A 24,308-nucleotide genomic window follows, 5' to 3' on the forward strand; every position below is an offset into this window, starting at 1 on the left:
ATCTACTATTATCTTTTATGTTGTAGATAAATTTTCTTTGTTTTTTTTTTAAAGTTTACTAAGTTTTTAGCTTTTACTTTAAGTGCAACCTATTCTGTTTTTTAAATCATAGTTCTAACTATATTGAGTTTTATAAACTTTTTGCTACCTACAAAGTCTTCATAAACGTAGAATGGTAACTTGTTTCAAAAAAATAAAATTAACAATATTTTATAAGTGTTTGTGGAATCTCAGCTATTAGCTAAAGTTTTAGGAGGACCAACTGTAAGTGATTAATATTACAAAATAAAACTGATAGGTGTTATTCAAACCTACCTTAATTAAACATTGCACATTTGCAACTAAACTTATATTTTAGTCAACTACTTTTAATAAAATTTGTTTAAAATTTTTGAAGAAAAAATTTGAATTTTTTGCGTCTTCTTTAAATTTTCAACTACGTATATTAAATAGATATTGAAAATTGATAATTTTAAGTTCTGATTTAAGTATCTAATATCTAAGTTTCCAATTTGACTATATATCATTGAAAAGTAGTAATGTTTTAAACTCTTGAGATATTAAAAAGTAAAGTCTATCAAAAACCAAAACAACTATTTTTTCCGTTTTAAAACTTTATATGACCAACGATGTTTCGCTACCTGTAAAATCTGTACTGATATACGTTATCTAGGGATTTTATCAGTTTCTAAAAGATAAAAAGTAAAAATTAATAAGTTTTCTAAAATTACATTATATTTATTGTTTTTTGTTGTATGTTTTCGGCTGCATTATTTAATTTAGGTGTTTTAACAACTTATAAGTTTTAATTAATTAATGTAAAAATGCAATACATTAAGCAATTTTAGACATAAAAGGATAAATATTTTTCAACTTCTCATTAAATTAAAAATTTTCCCCCGTTACATTTATTAACTAGATGCCCTCTGATCAGCTAAATATCCAAAAACGGAGTCTCTAATTTTTAATACTAAGTTGCAGCGACTTTTTGGTATTTTCTGCTGTTTTGTTTGTTTTACTGAAAGTTTAAGGATGCTTTGAGCTTTTCGGCAACTATGATTGTATATTGAATAAGTCCTTGCTGAAGAAAGCGTGTAGTACGTAGAAACAGCTGCACAAGGAAGCTTATTGTATTGTATTTTAAGCTTATAGATATATATAAAGAGAGAGATAGTCTATTTTCTAATTTTGCTGACACTACTATGATCTTGAATTTTTTATACAGTCGGTATATTTATAACAAATAATTTTTAAATTTTAGTTTGTTATATTTTCTTAAAGTTGTAAGTTTCATTAGATCTCTGTAATTAAAGTTAGCAATTATTTTTAACAACTTCTCATTAATTTTGTTTAAAATTTATTAGTAAACTAAAAAAAGTTTTAGTATTTTTTATGTTTGCATTTCAACCTTTAAAACTATTTTATAAACATTAGCCAACGCAATTAAAGTTCACTACACGGCATTCGAGTAAACATTATCTAAATTAATACGTAACTTTAAAATACGGGCTGGACAATGCCATAAGAACAGAGATGGCAAACTAAGTCCCGCGAAGTACATTTAAGATTGAAAACAACTTGTGAAAAACTGCGAAAATTCACTATTGCTAAGAGAATGTTTAATAATATGCAACTATATCATTTTGATTAAATGTTTATACAATTATTGTTTTTAAATTACAACTATGCTTTTAAGCACTTTTAAGATTAATCTTAAAAGTTACGGTTTCTTGCGAAAGACTTTAGTTAGTAAATCTGCCATATTATTTTTAAAAAAATGCCGACCTCTGCATTACGCGTTAACAACTTTTTTTTAACTTATGTACGCTCTAGTTCTAGTATGTATTACATAACTTAGCTAGAAAACTTTAAAAATTGATCTTATACCAAACTAAATAATGCATTTAGAAATTAAAATAAAATGCAAGAAGAAGTTTTACGACAGTTTGTAAACACTACTTAGTTTTCTATACGCTAGACGGTCAAATCATCTAGTTAAAATAGCAAAATAAGTAAAATCATAAAGAAAAACGACAAATATATAAGTGATACTTTATTTTGAAAATTATAACGTAAACAAATTTCTGATGTAAAAACGATTTGGCCGAAGAAAGTTATAAGTGACCAGAGAAAAGAATTCCACGTAATTTAAACAAGCTTTAAATATTCAGCTATTAAAACAGAGCAAAAATATTTTTTCAATTAGAGACGAGAAAGCCTTTTTTGGATTGGAGTTTAACTTAACAATGTAAAAAGGGAATTACAAAAATGCACCACAACAATGATGCTCAGTTCAGCATTAGAAAACACAAAAATAAACAGGGACTTAACAAAAACTTTTAATATGTATATACATTAAAATTTGTAAAAAAAAAGCTCACAAAAACGTTAAAAAAAAAGCTTTTAATCATAAAAATTTAACCTCTAAAACAATTCAACTTCAATTTATTCTATATAAGAAATTTCAAATTTTTCAATTTAAAACATTAATAATAAGTACAAAATCAAAAATAATACAAGTAATGTTAAAAGGCATGAATACATCAAAAAGTCATCTAATTTAAATTAAAAAAGGCTGATGCTTTACAAAATCAATTTTAGTAATATGTACAAACAAATTGAACATACTTCAAATAACAGATGTTAGAGTCAACTTAATTTTTTTCAAAGCAACATATTGAAACAGTAATAGTTGTAAATTCATGCTAAAAGATCTGATTTTTTAGTTATGTAGAAACCATGTATATGTAAACTATTGAATACTTGATAATCATTTTTAAATAAAATACATAGTTTGATTTTAACATTGTTTATCGTTGATTAAAACTTGATTAGAATAATATAATTTTATTTGTAAAAGTGTTTATTTTACAGTTTAAAGCCAACATTTGTACTAAAATGATTCAAATTCAGCAACTAAACTTTTAAAAATGATTACACTTTAACAAACAGTTAATTTTTTTATTCTTTATTTTCATTTAAATAAAAGTATAAAACAAACATTCATACACGATAAAATTTAAACACAATGTAAAAAAAAATATTTAAGTTCTAAAAGTTATTAGAGTATTTATTTAATATTACATTATTAAATGTGAAAAAACGTCTAAAATTTTTAACTTGAAAGTAAAACGTAAATTTACGTTAAGACAATTTTAATGCAAAAAAAACAAAACATTTCATATTTCTTGGTATAAAAGGCAGCTGTGAATATACCAGCGCTTTTTGCTATCAATTGAAGAAAAAAATTAAAAGTGCACTGGACTTCCAAAAACACAACTACCACAAAATCCTGACTTTTAATATTCCCACTAATTAAACTGACTTACAAAAAAAAGTTTGTATTTCGTGAGTGGAACTTAAAATGTGCACAATTAACTGAACAAATCAACAAATACGAAAATGATACTTGATGCAATGAAAACGAATGTTGGTGAGCAGACGAATATGTCAAGGTTGTCACCCGATAGATGTACTTGAACTTTTTGATGAGAAAATTTCCAGCTTGAAACACTTGAAATTTATACTTTTTTTATAACGTATTTTATTACAACTTCAAATTCGCACCGAGAAAGTCATCCTTGAAAATTGCTATTGCGCAATTCGTTCAGTTCTACCAATATCTGAAAGAAACAATCCTTCAACTTTGCACTAATTAAGAGCGAAGTTGTCGGGGTCAGTGATGACGTTGCTGCCATCTTCCAGCAACTGCATCCCCTCCAAAGTCACGCTGTCCTTCAGCTCAGCCCCAAGATCTTGATAGGGGATTTCCCCCGAATCCAGCTGCTGGTGGTCGTCAACTCCTGTGAAAATTGAAATGAACAGTTCAGTGATTAATAGTGCGGTTTAGTTTTAACAGATAAACTTATATCACGTTTCAGCTTTTTTTCACAACTAAAAACTATCACTTTCATATCAACGCATAATAACACTTTTGACGACAACTAGGAGGGGTTTGTACAAAAATTTATCATAAAAATATTTAGTTCCATTCATCTAAACCTTTTTTAGTTTGTCTTATAAAGTCAAACTTGTTTTGCAATATTCGAACTACTTACAAAAATTTAATATAAAAAATCCATTTAATAGTCTACTTTTTAGAAAATGTTAAACTACAATTATTTTAATTAAATGTAAATCAATGACAAAAACATAAGATTACAATTTCATGAGAAATGTATTTTTAAATATTTTTTGGTAAAGTTTTAAAATATTTAAAAACGATTATCTTTATGTAAAAAGGCGCGACATATCAGAAGCAAAAGTTTACTCAAATTAAAATAACAATTTCCGGATTGCTTGATAAAATTTGCTCATAAACAAAAAAAAGGGAAAAATTTACAAAAAAATAAAATAATCTTAACTATAAAAAAAACTATAACATACATTATTAAAAAAAAAAAAATAAGCTTGATGAAAAAAAAACTTAAAGTTATGCATATTCACTTATACGTCAAAAACTAATACCATTTTACAAATTTGCTATATTTATCCTAAATAGTAAATGGAAATTCATAATTATATTTAAGTCTAAAAAACTGAATTTTTTTATCGGAAAAAACTTGCAACAAACTTATGAAGTTTAATACACTAATCACCCATACTTTACAATACAGAAAAATTAATTCCTCTATGAAAAGATATACCATAAAAATAATATTTTAATCTATACAATGAAGATGAACATTTCTATAAAAACTAAAAACAAACCAGTAAATGTGATGTCCGGAATTTTGTTGTTTAAATAAATCAGACTTTCATCTTTTACGCTGTTACTTGAAAGTTGTCCTAATTAAAAATATGTTGTGAAAAAATATATTCGCAAAACTAATAAGTCAACAATAAACTTATATAAAGTTTTAGTAATTAGTTATCAAAGATTGGTTTTATCAAATTTAAACATTTATTTAAATGATTTATTTCAGCTTATAATTTAAATTTTGTTCTTGCTTACTACACAATAAAATTAACTTGAAAATGATAGTCAAAATTTATAAAAAAAATTCTTATTTTTTCAAAAAATATTCTTTACTTTAACAGAACGAATTTTAACTACGACTTAGAGGAAGTTTAAATTGTTTTCAACTAACCATAAAATATATTTGTACTATTTGGTATGCATATAACTTAACTATTTTAAAAATAGTCTATAAAAGTTAAATAGTTACTGAATTTTGTATAGCATACTTGACATTTTTGTTTAAAAACTTATTGTTAATATGTATGTTTGTATGTCAAAGTATACTTATACAAACTGTTAGACAATGTTTAAGATCAAAAAAATCTGAGAATTACTTAACTCGAAATTTAAGTAAATTGTCAAATGAAAGTTAAGAAAACATTGTTTTAATATTCTTATTTATCAAAGCTACCGGGTGCACGACAATTAAAATTCGGACAATTCAAACTCTTAAAAAAATGTTTAAGGAGCCACAACTCAAAAGTAATGTATATTTTCTAAATTAAAATAGGTATTTAGGTCTCATTAATTTCTACAAATATTTTTTTCTTTTTGCAAAATTTCAAATAATTTTTGTAATACAGCTAAAATAAGTTTTAAAGTATATTTTTTTAAATAGTTTTTAAATTAAGAAAAATATTCAAAACTTCGCAAATAGCAAAAAAAGGCTCGTCGATAATATATTAATAAAAACCTATATACCTATTTTTTATTTTTTTCAAATATATTTCACTTTTTGAGATATGGTCTCTTAAACATTTTTTTCAATATTATATATTGAATTGTCATGTAACCAAAGCAACCATTTGAAGTTCAGTTAATTTAAAAAAAACTGAATACTTATTTTCTTAAAATAATAACATTAGTGTAATTGTTGCTAAAACATTCAAAGTACTAAAGGTGTACTAGTCTCTTTTATATTACTAAAATTTTAATTAGGTTGACTAAACATTCGTTGGAAAATCATTTAGTCTGCTTTCAAGATTAATTTACTCATAATAATACTAGATGATCACTTTACAAAATCGATAATAATTTTTCTTATATGTTAATCAATTTAATATTAAATCAACAATGTGGAAGTGATTCAAAAATACTTGACAAAGCAGAAAAGAAAACCAATTAACAAGTAAATTTAAAAGGTTAAGCTAATCTGACTATAAAACATAAATCAAATAGCTCCAATGCTAAAAAAGTAAGGATGTGGAAATGAGTACTCAGTTTTGAAGTCATTGTTATTAAACTCTATAAAAAACACTTAAAAAGTTACTAAAATTTTATTTATCATCAAACATGTAAACTGCGTAGGACCCAAAAAAATCGATCTTAGAATTTTTAGCTGGAATTTTTTTAACATGTGACCAATTATTACATAAATACATTTAATTGAGACGAATTAAAAAGAGTTTTTATGGAGGTAATTCTCAATTTTATGTAAATGTTATGTAAATTTTATTACTTTTTGTTAGTTTTCTTGATCTTCGTTTTTTTAATCAAGAAGCAACTAATAAACTATATAAAAAAAGAACAAATAAATGCTTAGCAATTTGAATTTACATAACAGAGTTAAAACAAAATTAAATTAAAAAACTATTTTATCAGCTAAACGGAAGTTCTAATTGATTATTTCAACATTTAAATATTCAGTTAAGATAACTTAACCTTCTTCACATGCGAAATATTCTAAATTAAAAAGCTCACATCTTAAGTAAGTTTTTAAATTAACGTTAAATGTTGTTCTGAAATATCTATTGATGTAAATATTGCAAATTAGAAAGTAAACTTTAATTTTAATATAACTTTTAAACAGTTTACATTAAAAACTATATTTTTTGAAATATTTTTAAAATATTATTGGTACAACTATATAAAAGGTTGTAAAAATTAAAGATTTTCTTATTTTTTATAAATTAGAACAGATTTGTTATAACAAAATGTTCATAAAACCTACATTAGTTACACCTATATAAATACAATATTACTAGTATTTCTTATAAGATATATTTAAAACATTTAAAAGTATTGTTTATTATCTATCTTCAGGCTAATTTTCTAAGAAAATACATCATAAAATATTTTTGTATATCAAATTAACAATATCTATAAATAAGATAATTAAAGTGTTAAAGTGCATGTTTTAAAATAAAAGCTAAATAAGAGTTAAAAAAACATAAAACTCAAAAAATTATAATATCATTAGTTAAAAGGTAAACCAGATATTTAGTTAAAACAAAGTAGCTACTAGTTTTTGAGAATTTTTTCCAGATTTTCTGAATGTTTTTTAGGTTTTTGAAAGTACACGTTTTTTGGTTTGTTTATAGTAAAGTAAAGTTTAAGGTAAAAAAAATGTGTTAAATAGTATAACAATATTAAAAAGATACTGTAAGGCCACTTTAAATGTGTCTTTTAATAAATAAAAACTTTTGATGATGACAAAATTTTTTTATCTATATGATAGATTTTTAGTGTCAAATCAAAATTTTACTACTTAACATATAAAAATTGTTCAAATTACAGGCTTTTTCCAGGATTTCAGGTTTAGTGGACACCCAGTTAAAATATTAATGACGACATAGTTGTAAAATAATGACTTTTGATTTGAATTTAAAGCTAGGAGAGACTTTTACACTAAGTATACAAGAAAAAAAATGTTTGCTTCTTATAACTAAAATTTGTGGATAACTTAAATACAAAGCTCTTAAAGATATATATTTGGTTAAAACAGATCTAAAAGAGAAATCAATTTAAGATGAAGACTTCAAATACAAATATAATTTTAGCTAAGGTAAAAGTAAAACTTTATGTTACTTACAATCGTAGTAAATAATAATCAAATACTTTATTTTAATACTGTAGATTATTTTTATTTAAGTAAGTTTATTTTTTATGTTGGGTTCTTAATTTTAATTAATAAATTTAGTAAATAAGACTAACCTGTAAAACTATTATATCCAGAGGAAAAGTTGTTGTAACTGTGACAATCTGGATTCTTATTGTAACCATGATAATCAGATACAACATGGAATTGCTCCAACTAAAAAAGTTTATTGAAACACAAATGTAAACTACATACATTTCTTAGTAAAACTTATACATAAAATTTAAATAAGATACTTCATCAAGCAACTGGGTAAATTTTATCCAGAGTTCTGAGCCACTTATAGCTTAGAACGTGCATAATTTAGTACACATACATGATATTAGTTATTAAAACTTTTTTTTATTAAGATAAAAATTGTATTTTTATTTTACAAACGTGATACAAGTCTAGTTAAAATTAAAACTAACTTTAAAGCTTGAGTAAAATTAAAAAGTTTATAATAAAAACAAATTAAGTTTGAGCTACGTAAAACTATAAAGCTAAAAATAACTAAGCTAACATTAGTAAATCTCATAAAAAAAAAATTCCTATGCTAATTTAAATTTTACAACACTATGGAAGGTTAATTTAAAGTAAAAACTTCATACTTGATGCTGCAACGGCTGAATGCTAGTTGGATCTGTATAAAAATGATTGTGTTGATTGTTGTTGTTGTTCATTTGACCAACTGATGTTTGTGTATTGACCTGTTTGTTATAAATGTATTTTATTTCTAACTAATCATTATAGGTATATTATAACTGTTGAAAACTGCGCTTTTAAATATTTTAATAATATCATCGATCTAACAAACCATTAATTTATAAGCTTGCAAAAAAACATAAAATAAGGTAATAAATAAGTTTGTTTTTAACTATATAAAACTATTTATGTAGTTTGTTTTTCATAAGTCCATACTTAAGCTCTTAAAGTTAATAGGTTTCATTGAGTAGCAACTATTCATACACGAAAACTAATTGAAAAAAAAAAATTGAATATTTTTACTTTTAAAGAAATTACAGTTTTATAAAAAAAACAAAGTTTAAATTAACTTAAATTTATGGGTAAAGTTTGAAAAAAACATTAGACTTCATTTAAGTAATGCTAACCAAAAACTCAAAACTTCAACTGTTTATTAAGCTTTTATATTAAATCAACTAATGGTTCTCGTTTTCTTAAAAGAAAACTAAAGTAGTATAAATAAAAAATAAGAAAAATACTACAATTAAAAATGGATTATAAAAACACTGAGCTTTCTGAATTTATATCAGCTAAAGAAAAAATTAAATTATTTGTCAGAAATTAAATAAGAAGTTTTAAGTTATGTTAAAACAATATGTTTGTTTGCATCCTAATTAACTTGCTAGTATGCATAATGGTAGATAAAACCGAAATTTTGATATATTATCCTGTTACAAAAAGGATATTGTGAGAACCTAAAAAAACAAATAGTCTAAACAAATTTAGTATGTTACTTAGAGTTTCTCACTTTAAAGTAAAACATATGTCATCTTGACAACAACTAATTTTTAGCTTAAAAATATGATCGCGTAGCAGATAACTGAAGTATTTTGTATTTTTCTATTTGTAAAAAACAAACTCAAACTAATTTGTTTTTGGAGTAAAACCTACATATATGTCAAAAACTTTATAAGACATTTTAAAAACTATTTCGAAATAAAAATAAGGCAAACAACACTTATTTTAAAAAGATTAAACTTATTGAAATTGTATAAAATTATATTGAAATCAGTTTCTTTTCAATACTTCGCACATATATTTCAACTTAACTGGTAAAAAATATTTTTCTAAATTAAGCAAAAATCAAATAATACTAAACTTAATTATTTACCCAATATTATTATGTTAATATTAATTTAAGTAAATTTAAACATTGATTTGAATCCACGTTAAGTATGATTATATGTTTATATCAGGTGATTAACTATCACATGTAAAATATTTTAAATACTTAATACTAATGAGCTTAATTTAGCGTTCTAAAAATTTTCAGTCATAAATAGCAAAGTTAATTTTGTTTACACAAATAAGTTGCAATTAATTTTATTAAACCTTTGTTAGTTTACTTTTACTTATGTTAACTTTATTCTATTTTATTTATGATAGAAAGAGCGCTATACGTTATAGCTACTATAAGTAACTGTCTTGCACAAATAAGTGAAAAAGTTAAGACAACTAGAACAATTTCATTAACTAAGTTATGCATTATACTATTATAAGTGTCTTTTGTATGAAAGCACGCTAAATCAGTTATTTGTAAAAATAAGTTTTAAAGAAACTTCTTCATTTAAATAATAGTATCGATTACTCAAACATATGAATAACTTTTGCTGAAAATTTGTTTCAACTTAAAAACTAATTAGATACGATAAAAGTAAACATTTAGCATTAAATTTTTAGTCGTAAAAATGCACCGTTTGTTTAAGTTAATCTAAAAAAGGTAGGAGTTCTAAAATAACATTAATAATCTAATAAAATAAATATGTCCTAACTTAACTCATTGTTGAAAATATCAGTACTTTAAATTATGTTTCTATAAATTGTTTAAAATACATTTGCTATATACATACAACTTTAAGAAAACCAGTTGAACCTGCATATGTTGTTGCTGGGGAGGCGATGTGACGTTTATGGGGGACTGGGGTGAAGTTGGTGAGCTGAGGGTGTGGACACTAGGTGGTGAGTTTATCTGCTGGGTCGGTTGCTGTGGCAACCTTATTTGCTCGTTCATCCCTGGTGTTGACCCTGATTAAATAGGTTTAAAATTAAAAATAATTTAAATCGTAATTATTAGATTTAAAAGATAGTGTATTAATCTAATTGTACTGTATTTAGTGCAGAGGTGCAAAGGGAATTGTTTTTAGCAAAATTTAGCATAACCTTTTTTATTCAAAATTTAAGTTTTCTTTTTTTACGAATAAAAAAATATTAACTAACTTTTGAGAGAAAGCAAGTTTTCTTAAAAATTTAAGGTATAAACTTATGAATTTTTTTCGAAAAGTAGGTAAAAATCAACTATACTTTTTTAAATTAAATACGAAATACCTATTTTCAATTAAAAACCTAATAAAAAGAATGGTTTAAGTAAAGATTCCTTTGGCCCTTTTGAAACTTGTAAATGTTAAAATTTAGTAAATGGTCAAACTAAGCTGTGTTTATATTATCTTTTTTAATTCACCATAAATTCTTAACCTAGTTTTTTTTTTAATCAATTGAAACCGGTAGAAAAGCAATGAAAGAAAAAGCGTATTTAAATAATAAAACCCTAAGTAAAATGTTGTTAAGACGTTCTTAACACTTACAAATGATGTAAAATTGGCAAAAAAAAAAACATAAAAGTCTTTTTTTTTACCTTCATTAGTGAAATTAGTTAAAGGATTACGTTAATATTTTCCCAAATTATCTTTTTTCGTAAACAATAACTTTGAAAAGCCAAAAAAAATAGCAATGCTTGTGAATAGTTAAAGTAAGTACATTTATATAAAACAATGTCTATTTGACCAATTAATAGTCAAGAAATTGTTACTCATCTAGTTGAATGTTTTAGGCTAAATATGTGTAAAAAAAAGGCTGATGTATGGTTTTGATAGAAAACAATAATAACGAGATTTTAAGATTGAAAGTGTACAAGCTAGAAAGGTTTTTGCTAAAATAGTTTTTTAATTAAATTAGTTAGTTAAGAAAAATATTTCTTGATCTGAATAAAAACTAGTAAAACAAGCAACGATGAAAAAATTTGAACAAAAACACTATGTTATGTTTTATCAACTTAAAAAAAATAACTCAGTTTTTATTAAGCAAGAATACATACGCAAATCACATAAATATGCAAACACAATGGTCTGATATAGGTGAAAACACAATGACTAGAATTATCACTATTTTCACTAAGTATAAATAATTAATAAGTACATTGTAAAAAGGTTTTGGCTAAAAATAAAAACTCTTAAAACTCAAAATTTTGTACATTATGAGCATATTTATTATTCTTTAAATTATATTTTATAGATTTTAATGTAAGCTCATTGTGAATAAATTAATGTAAATGGGAAAAAGTTCTGCTTAGTAGACGTTATATGGTTGAAATAAAAATTAACGAATCTTTGGGTAAAAGTGAGAAATATCTACTACATGAATTTTTAACTATTTTTTTATTTAAACTTCATTCAACTATCAAGGTAAATTTTAGCTCAAAGCACTATAATTTGAGCATTAAAGTTCCTTATATTTACATACTACTCAATGAACTAAAAATGTATGAACCTATAGTAAACTTATTTAAGTTATAAAAAAAGCTGAGTTACAAAAAAAAACCAAGTTTATGCAATTAAGCATTTATTAAGTTTGTAATTTAAAAATAATAGTATATTTGTTTTTAAAAAAAATCTATTTCTAAAAACAAAAACTCCATCACGAGAATCTTAAAAGCTTTTATACGTTCCAAATTAATGATCGTATTAGATTTGATAGACAATTATAAAAACAAATTTACAGAAACCATCAGCAAAACTCATTAAAAATTGATATAACTGAAAAATAATGAGTCACCACTTTAAGAAAAAATGTTGTATAAAACAAGATTTTAGCATAACGAAGGCCTAATTAGAGCGCTGATTAATATTTTTGTACCACCTTTTTGACTTGAATATGCACTAAAATCAAAATATATTCAAGCTAAAATAAACAAAAATAAGATACTTTTAACAATTTAAAAAGTATAAAACTGTTTTTTTATTCTGGTTAATTTGTTAGTTAAAAAAATAAGTATATAGTTTTTTTACATTGAAAATTATATGTATTTTATCATTAAATTTAAAATGAAATTTAGATTCAAGACAAAAAACAAAAAAAAATACCTAAAAATGTGTATATAAATTATTTTTATTAAAGCAGTTTTCAAAAATCTGGAAAACATAACTGTATAAAGTTTAAAATGTATAAATATTGTATAAACGTATTTCATAACTGATAATCTTTAACCTTTCATTTTATTCAGTTTTTTGTTTAGTATTTCCAAAAACTGCTTTGATAAGAATGTATTTTATGACTAAAATATTATTTTTTTTAATAACTAGTACACACTCGAAAAATAGGTATTAATTTTAAACTCGGAAACAGCATAATAACAACTAAAACTTTTAAATAAATAACGGATTTAATGTTTATTTACAAAACTAACAATTTAAAAAAAATTTTAAACCCATTAAAAAAACTCTTGGAATAGCTTTATAGTTTAAATATGTTTTATTTTGTTATCAACAATTTTTAAGAAGAAAATTTGCTGAGTATTACTTTTTTTTATATTGTTGCTAAATAATGTTAATTAAATAACTTTTTTAGAGCTATTTATCATTTAAATAAAAAATATCTGACTTAATTATTTATATAAGACAGCCCTTTTGTTCAAATAAAAGTATTGTAAAATTTATGTAAAAATGTTTCACTATTCATTGTAAATATGAATGTCTAAGTTTAGTTACTATTAATTTAAAATAGATACCGTATTTACGACCTTTTTATTGAAAACTGGTAATAAACACACTAAATCAAGCCCTTACACTAGGTTCGGCAACTTTAAAGAAATAACTGGCCAAATTACTAGAATGTTTGTGGGTCGAATTCGTTTTAAAATAGTCTAACCAAGCTACAGTAATTTAAAAAAATATACTTACTATATTAATAAAACTTATTAAAAGGAAAATTTTAATTAAATAAGCACTACATTGTACTAATAACAGAATTAGGAACACACTTGTACATACGATTTAATAAAAAAAAGTATAATTTTAGTTTTTTCTTCCAAGTATTTTCAGGCTACAAAACACGATAGCCAGAGATTTCTAGATTGCGGGCCGTAGTTTGCTGATCCTACCCTACACAGGAGTAAAAGTACTTTATCTTGTTTCTAAGCACAGTAGTAAAAAAATATTGGTAAAAAAATAGAATTTATTGGACTAAACAGAGTTTCATTACAGAAGTAGCTAACTATTTTAAAGTTATTGTCAACTTTCTACGTTTTTGCTGTAAGTTATTTTAAATATGTGGCCTTAGCACAATTGCTTGTTTGACTATATATTTAAGAAAAAAAGAAAGTGGGTACAAAAAACTAAGTACAAATTAGTGTCTTTGTTCAAAATGTATTGCAAATTCAGCTTTTTTATTAAAAGAAAAGTATTTCCGTACTTGAAATATTATCTTACAGAGTTAGAGCACTGCTTAAACAATCTAATAAAAACTGGTTTTATTTATGTACTTACAAGTGATACAGATCAAAATAAGCGATTGAATGCAAGCTTTTTTTGAGCATAACTAAATTTTTAAAAATTTAAGGCCATAGGGGGGGTCCACTTTGTTTTTTACAACTTGATCTTATTTTGTAGAATTTAATCTGAGCTATCAGACACTTTTAACCGCTTAAAAAAACTCAAAGTAACTTTTGAGATATAAGCGATCAAAGAAAGGGCGTTCAACAGGTTCCTTATGGAAGGCAAAAACTAAAAATGCGAAAAAAGACTATTTCACTAAAAATCTATCTCCTCTTTTATTTTTTGAGTAATCTTTCTCAAATTTTTACAGAATGTGTATCATTAAACTTTAAAGAGATCTATTGTAGGAATTTTTTTAATTTTAAGTAAAAAAAAAATTATTGTCAAAAAACTACCCTTTTTTTTATTTTTTTGTGGATAAAATTTTTATTTTTCAAAACTTCAAAAATTCCAACATTCAGATTCTTCAAAATATTAAAAGGAACATTTCCTGAAAATTTGAAGTCTCTAGGTCAAAAAATGAAGGAGGAGATAGGTTTTTAGTGAATTTTTAAATTTCCGAGAAAATTGACCCCGAAAAATTTGCGGTCCATACGTTTGTATCGGAAACTTTTTACAAAAAATAAAATATCTCAAAAGTTAAATTATATTTATGAATTCTATAAAAACAGGCTTGTAGTTTGTATTTAAAGCTTTCATATAAAATCCAAAGTTATTTTTTGTAAAAAAAAAAGTGGGACCCCCCCTATGGCCTTACTATATACATTTTTTTCAATGTTTATCTACAATATAAAAAATAACTCTGTAAAGGAAAAAATAACAAGATAAGATTGGTGGTCAAAAGTGCACTGACTATGTACAAGTATCTTTTATTATTATACATTTTTGCTTATTATTTCCATACGTTTTATTAGAAACTTAACTAACAAAATCTACAACAAATTTATAACACAAAGAAAATCTTAAAACTTATAAACAGTTAACAATACGTTGAAAATATAATATATATTATTGTAAATAAACATATGAAGCAATATAATTATATTTACCAACAAACTTTAGATAGTATATAACTACTTAAACTTTAACAGGTTAAATTAGAATTATTTTTGTTGTATAAAACACAAACATGTTTCTATTTAAAACAAACTAGTACCTTAAAGTCCAACTTATTAATGCTTAATAGATTTTAATGGTAAATTCAAGATTTTAATGTAAGGAATTTTATAAATATTCACTTTAATACTCTTATAAAATTTCGTAAATAACAATAAATATATCATAAGTAGTTCTATATCTTTTTTTGAACTAAAATTTCCTACTAAAACAATGATTGTTAGTTTTTAAAAAAATTTAAGTTGGAAATTTATTAATCTTAAATTGAATAACACTTTGTGACTTAAGAAAAACATTTTAACAAGAGAATATTTCTTTGTTAAACAGTTTGTAAAAACCATACGTAACAATGTCAAGAACTTACGATCCGAGACAAGTTTTTGATTATTAAAGAGATAATTTGTTACTATTATGAAAAAACTCACCGATCTGGGTGAAATGCTGCGAAGGAGGCCTCATGCTTGTGTGGTTCTGTTTAAATTAGAAGCGGAATTAATTTTGGTTACTATTCTTTTTAGTAGGACGATAAAATTGTTATCATTTTTAAGTATTACAAAATTACCTCAACAATATTTTTTTAACAGCAATAGTAAGTAAAAAGTTTCAAAATTTTCAAAGTATCTTGGTAAGTTTATTTAAAGCACACATAAATTTAGAACTTGTTAATTAAAATTATTTTTTTTACTTAAACATTAATATAAAGTTTATAGCCAAGTACTACTAAACGTAAATTTTCTATTTTGTTTGTTCCTAAAATATTACAAAATATGTACTAAAAAGAGCCGTATAGCTAGCTACTTCTTAGTGAACAATGTATCGCTTTTGAAATTACACTTGGTTTTTAAAAGCACTTGAGACATTTGTGAGCACAAAAGTTTCGCCTCTTAGTTGAACTTGGGCGAAGGGTAACACTGAAATCGATAACAAATAAGATGTTCAGAGATATGTTTGAGCCATGATTAACTTGACAATGAAACGCTTTCGCGCTCAATTGAAAATAAAATTCGAGAGAACTTGCCCTCTCTCGTTTGCTTTCCACCGCAAATTTCCAGTGACTTTCGTGTTGAGAGCGGATAGGTTTTCGTTGGCAAATATTAACTTTTCAACTGCTACTTTGTGCCGTTTCAACTTAAAGATGTCGACTTTGTTTGCCTAACTTTGTAATTACTGTGTCCGCCGAAAATTGTTTTTAAAAGCAAACATATGTTTGTAAACACTTAGATTTTATAATTTAGTGTAAGATGTATCATAGTAATTTTGTTCTTGAAAATATAATTTTGAAACACGTAATCTCTATTTTTTTTTATCTAAAAACAAATAGCCTATTTAGCTGATTGAGCCCATAATTTCGATCATTGCTTAGTATACAATTTTTAAGACTTTACTTTATGCTAAAATTAAATTTTTGTTTTATTAAATTACGAAACGTTGAAACGGTAAGTGTAAATGTAATAAACCGAAAAAATATTAAGCTGAATATAAATTCGATTTAGTTTTAATAAACTATCAAGTCAAATACAAAAGTTATGCTTTGCAGCTTTAAAATCTTTGTTTTAGTAAATAAAAGGAGCTCGATCGAACCTTTAGGCTAAACTTTTTAGTTGCTTGCGAAATAAGTAAGAAGTCAACAAAAGGTTTATTGTTTATTTTTTGTCTAAATTTATAATGCTTAGTGCATCTGCTAATTTTAAATAGTCTTATTGTTAAATATATTGGTTATTTTTTATAAAATAAGTTTTTTTATAAAACAAAACTTTTGATAAATTCAGCAAAATAAAATATTTTAAAGGTCAACATAGTAATTAATTTAAAATATGATTATATGCCTGAACTATTTTAAAAACTTTACAAACAAAAATTAATAACACTTAAGCATTATTGAATTATTTTTATTTTTTGTTACTTATTTTACCAAGATATTTTTAGGCGGACAAACTAAGCATTCTTATTTGAATAAAAAACTAAATTCTATAACAGTTTTTAAAATGTTAAAATATATTTAACTATAAGCCATAATCAAAACTACTAAGAACTAATGAATAAACACTTTTTGAATCTGGATACTTTACTCTAAAATAAAAATACCAAATTTGATCTGTGATAGTATATTTTAAGGCTTGCCTACAGTCGAACGAGTAATAAGCTTTATTGATTAAACATACATAATCTAAGTGTATCGATTAATTTTTTTCTTAAAACAAACATTACTTTAACTGGCTTAAATTTCAACAAAAAAAAATTACTTAAAACAAATTATTAAAAGTATAATATTAAAAAAATTAACACTTAGTAAATAAAGTGCCCACAAACTGTATACTTTAAAGTTTATTAGTTGGCTTGATGAAAAACTTAAAATTTCACTGTCTGAAATTTATACTTAAACAAAATAGTGATACTCGAAGTTTTAAAAAGAGCTAAAACCAAGTCAAATTATTAGTAAACGTTGTATAAGTTGTAGAACAAAAAAAAAATATTTAGTTTCTACATAATATATTTTAAAACATTAATCTAATACAATCAACTTACCTTTAAAATATTAAACATAAAAATGTATAGCAATGCTAGCCTTTAATATTACTTTAATTTAATAATGTAACTGTAAGTATTAATAAATATAGTTTTAAAATTAAACAAATTGTATATAGACCGTGTAGTGATAAACTGAATATATCGGTCAAAGTTTTAAATGCATCTAAACGTTCATCCATTGCAGAACATTTGGTAAATAACTCAACATGAGCAAACAGTTAAACTCTAAATATATTTAAAATTATTAAAGTTTGTAGTAACATTTTCGATTTGATAAAACTAAAAGCTATTTGTATACTATCAAGCAAACCTGTTTTATGTAAGCAGAAAAAATTGATTATACTGTTTCTTTATTTTCGTTATTGTTTATAAAGCGTGTTATTGTCATTATATTAATGTGTAGTTTTTCTGTAAGTCAATTATAATGTAAATAAACTTAAATAATTTCAACTGTTACTAATTGCTATTGTCTTTTTTACTGTTTCTATTACTTTATGACTACTTGGTTACTATATAAGTTTGTACTCTACTGATGAGAACTGCTCGAAACATATTTAGTGTTATTGATTTTGTGTATCTTGTATATCTTATTGTATAATTACTGGTCAGCTATTTCCCAATATGTGATAAACTAAGTAAACTTGTAATGAAAATAAAATTATTAATACTAATAAGGCAAAATTACGGCAATTCACTAAGTAGTAAAATTTTTAAACCTTACATACTTTCAATTCTTGTGTTTGCTTGTCTAAATACCTTGAACAGAGATCCCAATAAAATTTGAAAAAACATTGCAGTGTAAACTTTTTGTAACAAACTTATTCTGAAATAACTATTTTTTGAACATATTTTTGAAATTTAAATTTGAATTGAAATTAAAATTTATAAAACAAATTTTATTTTTATACTAAATGCTTTTATTTAACAATGTAGTGTGCACAGACTTTTCCTTTAAAGGTTTTTAAGAATTAAAAGACCACTGACTTTAGCTGCTGTTTATCTTCACAATTTTCAATAAAAATGAATTAGTATTTGATATGCACAGTTTTAATTATTTCATTATATATTTTAAGTTTATTTTTATACCATAAAATTTGCTTTAAAAAATTTTTGAAAACACCTTATTTATCTATGCATGGTTGCCACTGATGAAGCTGAGAAAAATTTCCTGACTTTTCCTGACTTTTTCCTAACTTTTTACACAAATTTTCCTGACTTTTCTAAATCAAACTCTTAAGGCCATAGAGGGGGGGTTTAACATTTTTTTTTACAAAAATTAACTTTGGCTTTTATATGAAAGCTTTAAGTACAAACTACAAGCCAGTTTTCATGGAATTCAAAAATATCAATTAACTTTTGATATATTTAATTTTTTATAAAAAGTTTCTGATATAAATGTATAGACCGCAAATTCTTTAGGGTCAATTTTCTTAGAAATTTTTAAAATCACTAAAAACCTATCTCCTCCTTTATTTTTCAAGCAATCTTCTTCAAATTTTCAGGAAACGTTCCTTATTATAAAAGGAAAAAACGTTACTTTAGAGTTTTAATAATTATAAAAAATCAAAATTTTATCACAAAAATTAAAAAGATAGTGATTTTTTTTTTCAAAAAAAATATATTTTTAACAAAAACTTTCTTTTAATTCCAAAGTAACGTTTTTTTTGTTATTTTATAAAGATTAGACTGTAAAAGTTTGAAAAAGATTGCTTGAAAAATGTAGGAGGAGATAGATTTTAAATGAATAAGTCTTTTTTAGATGTTTTAGTTTTCCCTTCCTATAGGGAACCTATTATGGGGCCCGACTTTGACTGGTCATATCTTAAAAAAGATTTCGAATTTTTAAAAACGATAAAAAGCATCTTGAAGCTTAGAAAAAACTCTATAAAATAAGATCAACTTGTAAAAAACATTTTGGAACTTTTTCTGACTTTAAAGGACTTTTAATTAATTTTTACCATTTAAAGGCTTTGGAAATCAAGGAATTTTGTAAAATTAAACTGAAAAAATCTGACTTTTTTTTAAATTTTATCAAATTTCCTGACTTTTCCTGACCTTTTTTCAAAACCCCCCATTTTTTCCTGACTTTTGTCTTTTTTTTAATTTTTCCTGACTTTTCCTGATTTCCTGACTTTTCCTGACCGAGTGGCAACCCTTTATGTGTAATTACAGAATGAAAAGCATTATTGGTTTTGTTTAAACTTTGAATTATTATTTGAATTTGAATGTTTATTACTGTTCAAAGCTCTTTTAACAAAACTTAGCATTATATTAAATTCTAAAAAAGCTTATCTTGTGTACTGTCACCTTAAATTTGTTTAAATTTGGAGTTCTTACTGTTTTACTTTTAAATTCATAACCTTAATATCCAGTATACTTTGTTATACATAATTAAACTTTGTGATAAACATAACTAAAAATTGATCCAGCACTAGGAAAAAATATATACATAACTTTTTCAATTTTATACAGCGAAATCTATTGGAAATTAAATTATTTTCGATTTTAAAGAACGTAATACTTAATTTAAAAAAAATCTTTTAGATCTCATGTGAAACTAAAATTTCATTTTTTTATTTTTTATTCTAAAACTGGTTAAGATTAAGTTTTATTTTAATTTACTTTAATTTAGTAATGCTAGGTGTTGGTATTACTAAATACAGCTTAAAAAATTAGATTGTTTGACTGTATATTCTTACTATTTATTAATAATTTTTTTCAAAAAACAAAACCATACTTGCTTATTGTTGAAAAATGTGTGTTTTTCTGTATTTCTTATGTTTTTAAAGTACATAAAACAATCCAAACAACAGGAATTATATCAACTAAAGGAAAAACGACTTTCAAGGATTCAATCTAAGTACGAATGGCCAAACAAACGACCAACCCTGTTGTTGTTGGCAGGCGGGGACGCCATCTTCATCTTGGGCGAGGTGACTGACGACGGGTACTTGATCCTCCGAGCTTCCTCCTCCAATATGAGCGGGGAAGGCCCGTTGTGCGTGTGCCTTCGGTGCTTCCCCGGCGATGAAGGTCGCGGAAATTCTGTGTTATTAATATTTAACTATAATTTTGAAGGTGCTAACTTAAAAACCAGAACTTATACTGTTTAATTTTCTCACCATGATTGTTTAAAGCAGTAAAAAAATTATTTTGCTTTGACACAATTAAGAAAGTTTGTAGTAAGTTTGTTGTTTATTCCTTATAAATTTTGTTAATAAAGTAGTTAAACAAAATTTTGAATTGGAAATAATACTAGTACACAATAAACTACTTTATCTAGATATATAATTTGAATGATCAAGGAAAACGGAAGACTTTTAATGATGGGTAATATATAACAGTTCGATTTTTTAAGTAATTTCGTATATACAAACATAACTTATTACTGAGAAAAAATAACTAATCATTATAAAAAAGTTGAAAATTAAATGGATTAATTATTATTTATGTTGAATTGCTTAATTTAAATAGAGTTATGTTTTTTTTTTTTCGTTGTGACTTAACTTTAATATTTCAATAAACTATAATACTTTTATTTCAAGTTAACAATTTAAAATTTATAATATAATTAATAGTTCCTTGAAACTCAGCAGCTAAAAATAATTTAGTTTAAACTTTTATTTCAACCTTCACAGATATTAAAATAAACTACAGCGTACATAGACTAAACTTTCTTTAAAAACAATGTATATACATTTTATCAAGTATTAAATTTTGTTTTACATTTCCAAAAAACAGGAGTATATTTAAAGCTGTAAAGTTTTATGAATTTATTCCAAAATAAAATTTGCTGAAAAACAGAATAGAACGCAGTTTTTATCGATTTTTAATTAACTTGTTGCTATCTGTAATAAATAATCTACCTAAAAAACGCCCCTTGAGTGTTTAATTTTTCAAATTGTCAGGTTATTTTTATCTATATGTTTCTTAATACTTAAGTCAATTTATTTTATTTAAGTAAGCCATTAATCAATGTGTGAGTTACTTATTTATTTAAACGACGTTGTGTGAAATTTATTTTGTGTTTTTTTTCCTATAAGTACTTTTATATAAAAAACGGATACCAAATGTTAAAAGTTTATATAAATACATTTATTAGAAAACAAACATAAATTCAAGCTTAAGGTTCATATAAAATTACTAAAAATAATCTTAAGATACTTTTATAATAACTAAACTTATGCAAAGACTTAACTAGAAAGTTGGTTAAAATACCTTTGAAAAAATGTCTCAATTCTTTAATCAGAAAAATTTTAAATAGATCTTGTTTTCTAAATTCAATCTGCTTATTCAAATAGAATTCTAAAATAACATTCTATTTAAATAAGCAGAATTTATTTTTTTAATACAGGAAAGATCTCTTTCAAGTGTTTTCTTTTAAGAAAACGTAGAGTCTTAAGGATTAAGCTAATGGGAAAGTCTCATGTGAAAAGTACAACAATTTTGTCATAAATTTATTAACAACTCTTCAACAAATAACTACTAATATAATTTAGAACTTATAAAAATTGTAAACAGATTTTCGTTTCAACTTTTTAAAACTTAAGTTGATTGTTATTTTTCATTTTATTGTATTGGTCTGCAAAAATTTTATATTATGTACTTTGTAACTATAAAACATTTTATATAAATATTCCTGTTTTTTTAGGTAACTAGATAACAAACAATACAATGAATAGTAATTATTTATCTTAATCTATTTTTTGTTTTTTTAGAATTTTTTTATTTTACTTTAACTTCCAATCAGTTTAAGTTTGTTGTTAAAACACAATTTTTCTTTAAGTTAATTGAAAAAAATAACTTTAACTTTATAACGTTTGCGATATATTTCTTATCTTTTGTTTCAAGAATATGTATTTCTAAAGTCCCAGATTTGATATCTTAGCCTCGATTTAAATAAAATTGCTTGATACTGTTTTATTTTACCTAACTGTTTAAATTTAAGACGATAAACTTTTATATAAATTTATTAATTATAAATATAAAATTAGAGTAAACTTCAACAATAAAACAATAAAAAAGTTTTTAATGTTTTTATTGATTCACAAAACCTATGCTTACTAGAGAATTTGTTAAAATCTATTATTGCTTGTTCGTTGGTAGTAATGCTTTTTAGTTAAATACACTACAAAAATCATCTAAAAAAGTAGCTTTCATATCTTACTAACTTAAAAAAATCTAAATTTATTAAATGACTAAATTCAAGTTGTGAGTACATCAGTGACTGCAGCTGATTAAAAACTTAGTTCAAAACAACTAAAAAAACAGGTAACTAACTGTTGATATATGGAGGTATTACATTGGGCGGGTTCATTCTACCCTGTATGTTAGCATCAATTTGGGGGTGTACCCTTATTTGCGAGTTAGATTGCTGCATGAGGGTTGAGGGCAGCTGAATGCTCGACAAATCTGAAAAAAATTGTAAAAACAACATTTTAATATAACAACTACGCAAGCTTTAATAAATTAACTAAAAAAAAATACAAAAGATAAAAAAGCATTGTTGTACTCGAACTTTATTAAATAACAAACACAGTGCTTATTCCTTATCATAAGTAAAATCACAATAACCTAGATGAAAAATATAATATTATTAATAAAACGTTGAAAACATATTATCATTTGAACTAAGTCTTTTGTAACTTGTACAAAAACATCAAGATATTGTTTAAAATTTTATTGAAAGTAATACTATCAAAAACATAATTAAACTTACAAAAATGACATCTTTATTTACATAAAGTGAGTTAAACAAACTTATATAACCCATACAAATTACGTAACTTTGTCATAATCTTAATCATATAATACAAACTGTTTTTAAATAAAAGTTTCATTTGTTCTATATGATAATTAAGCAAATTTAAACTACTTAAGCTCAGCGAAACAGTATTTTGATTTTTTTAAACCATTTTCTCAAAATATTAAAACTAAAATAAAAATTTATGCCCGTTTGTTTGTGTAATAGATAATATAAGTCAAGTAGTTTTTAAAAACTTACAGTAACTAAATTTACATCTAACAAATGTTACAACCCTCAAGTATTTAATTTATAAATTCAAAATTGTCAAACAAACATTAACCTTCAAGATGTTTTTTTTGTATTAAACTGCACTGTTAAAACAATGATAGAGAATGTTATTTAATCTCTTAAATTTAATATAGTTTGAAAATTTAAAATATAAAATTAAAAGATGTCTGTTTTACTTATTTTGTTTTAAGTTTGTAAGTACACTTACTTTTATAACGTAATAGTTGTTTTTAAATAAATATTTTAATAAGAAGATAAAGTATAATTAACTTTTGATTTATAACATATAAAAAAAATAATAATCTGTAGTGGGTAGAGTAAGTAATAACTATTTGGTAATAACTGTAAGAAACAAAAAAAAATTAAGAGTATAACTATAGTATAATAAACATTTACTTTATATCAAAAAAATCAGTTCTTCTTTATTTGTGAATAAAATTAAATGAATTCGCAACATTTTTTAATGTATTTGCAGTAAATGAACAAATAAAGTGGTTGTACTAAAGTTTGTGTACAAAAATA

General features: G+C 24.0%; 1 protein-coding gene across 2 annotated transcripts in view; it reads right to left on the reverse strand.

The window, feature by feature from the left end:
- Positions 1-3,110: 3,110 nt before the first annotated feature.
- The window catches only part of LOC145842167 (CREB-regulated transcription coactivator 1-like), a 32,749-nt gene continuing 11,551 nt past the window's right edge, over positions 3,111-24,308 (reverse strand). For both annotated transcript variants that reach the window (XM_082949565.1, XM_082949564.1), the window contains exons 7-14: positions 23,033-23,164; positions 20,640-20,797; positions 15,649-15,694; positions 10,435-10,586; positions 8,429-8,527; positions 7,895-7,994; positions 4,711-4,788; positions 3,111-3,803 (exon numbers count right to left, since the gene is read on the reverse strand). In XM_082949565.1, the coding sequence (XP_082805691.1) occupies positions 3,652-3,803; positions 4,711-4,788; positions 7,895-7,994; positions 8,429-8,527; positions 10,435-10,586; positions 15,649-15,694; positions 20,640-20,797; positions 23,033-23,164 (917 nt within the window). In that variant the 3' untranslated portion in view covers positions 3,111-3,651. The remainder of the gene's footprint in view (positions 3,804-4,710; positions 4,789-7,894; positions 7,995-8,428; positions 8,528-10,434; positions 10,587-15,648; positions 15,695-20,639; positions 20,798-23,032; positions 23,165-24,308) is intronic.

This window comes from Thalia democratica, chromosome 8 (assembly GCF_965202585.1).
Source record: "Thalia democratica chromosome 8, ktThaDemo2.hap1.1, whole genome shotgun sequence".
In the NCBI taxonomy this organism is placed as follows: domain Eukaryota; kingdom Metazoa; phylum Chordata; class Thaliacea; order Salpida; family Salpidae; genus Thalia; species Thalia democratica.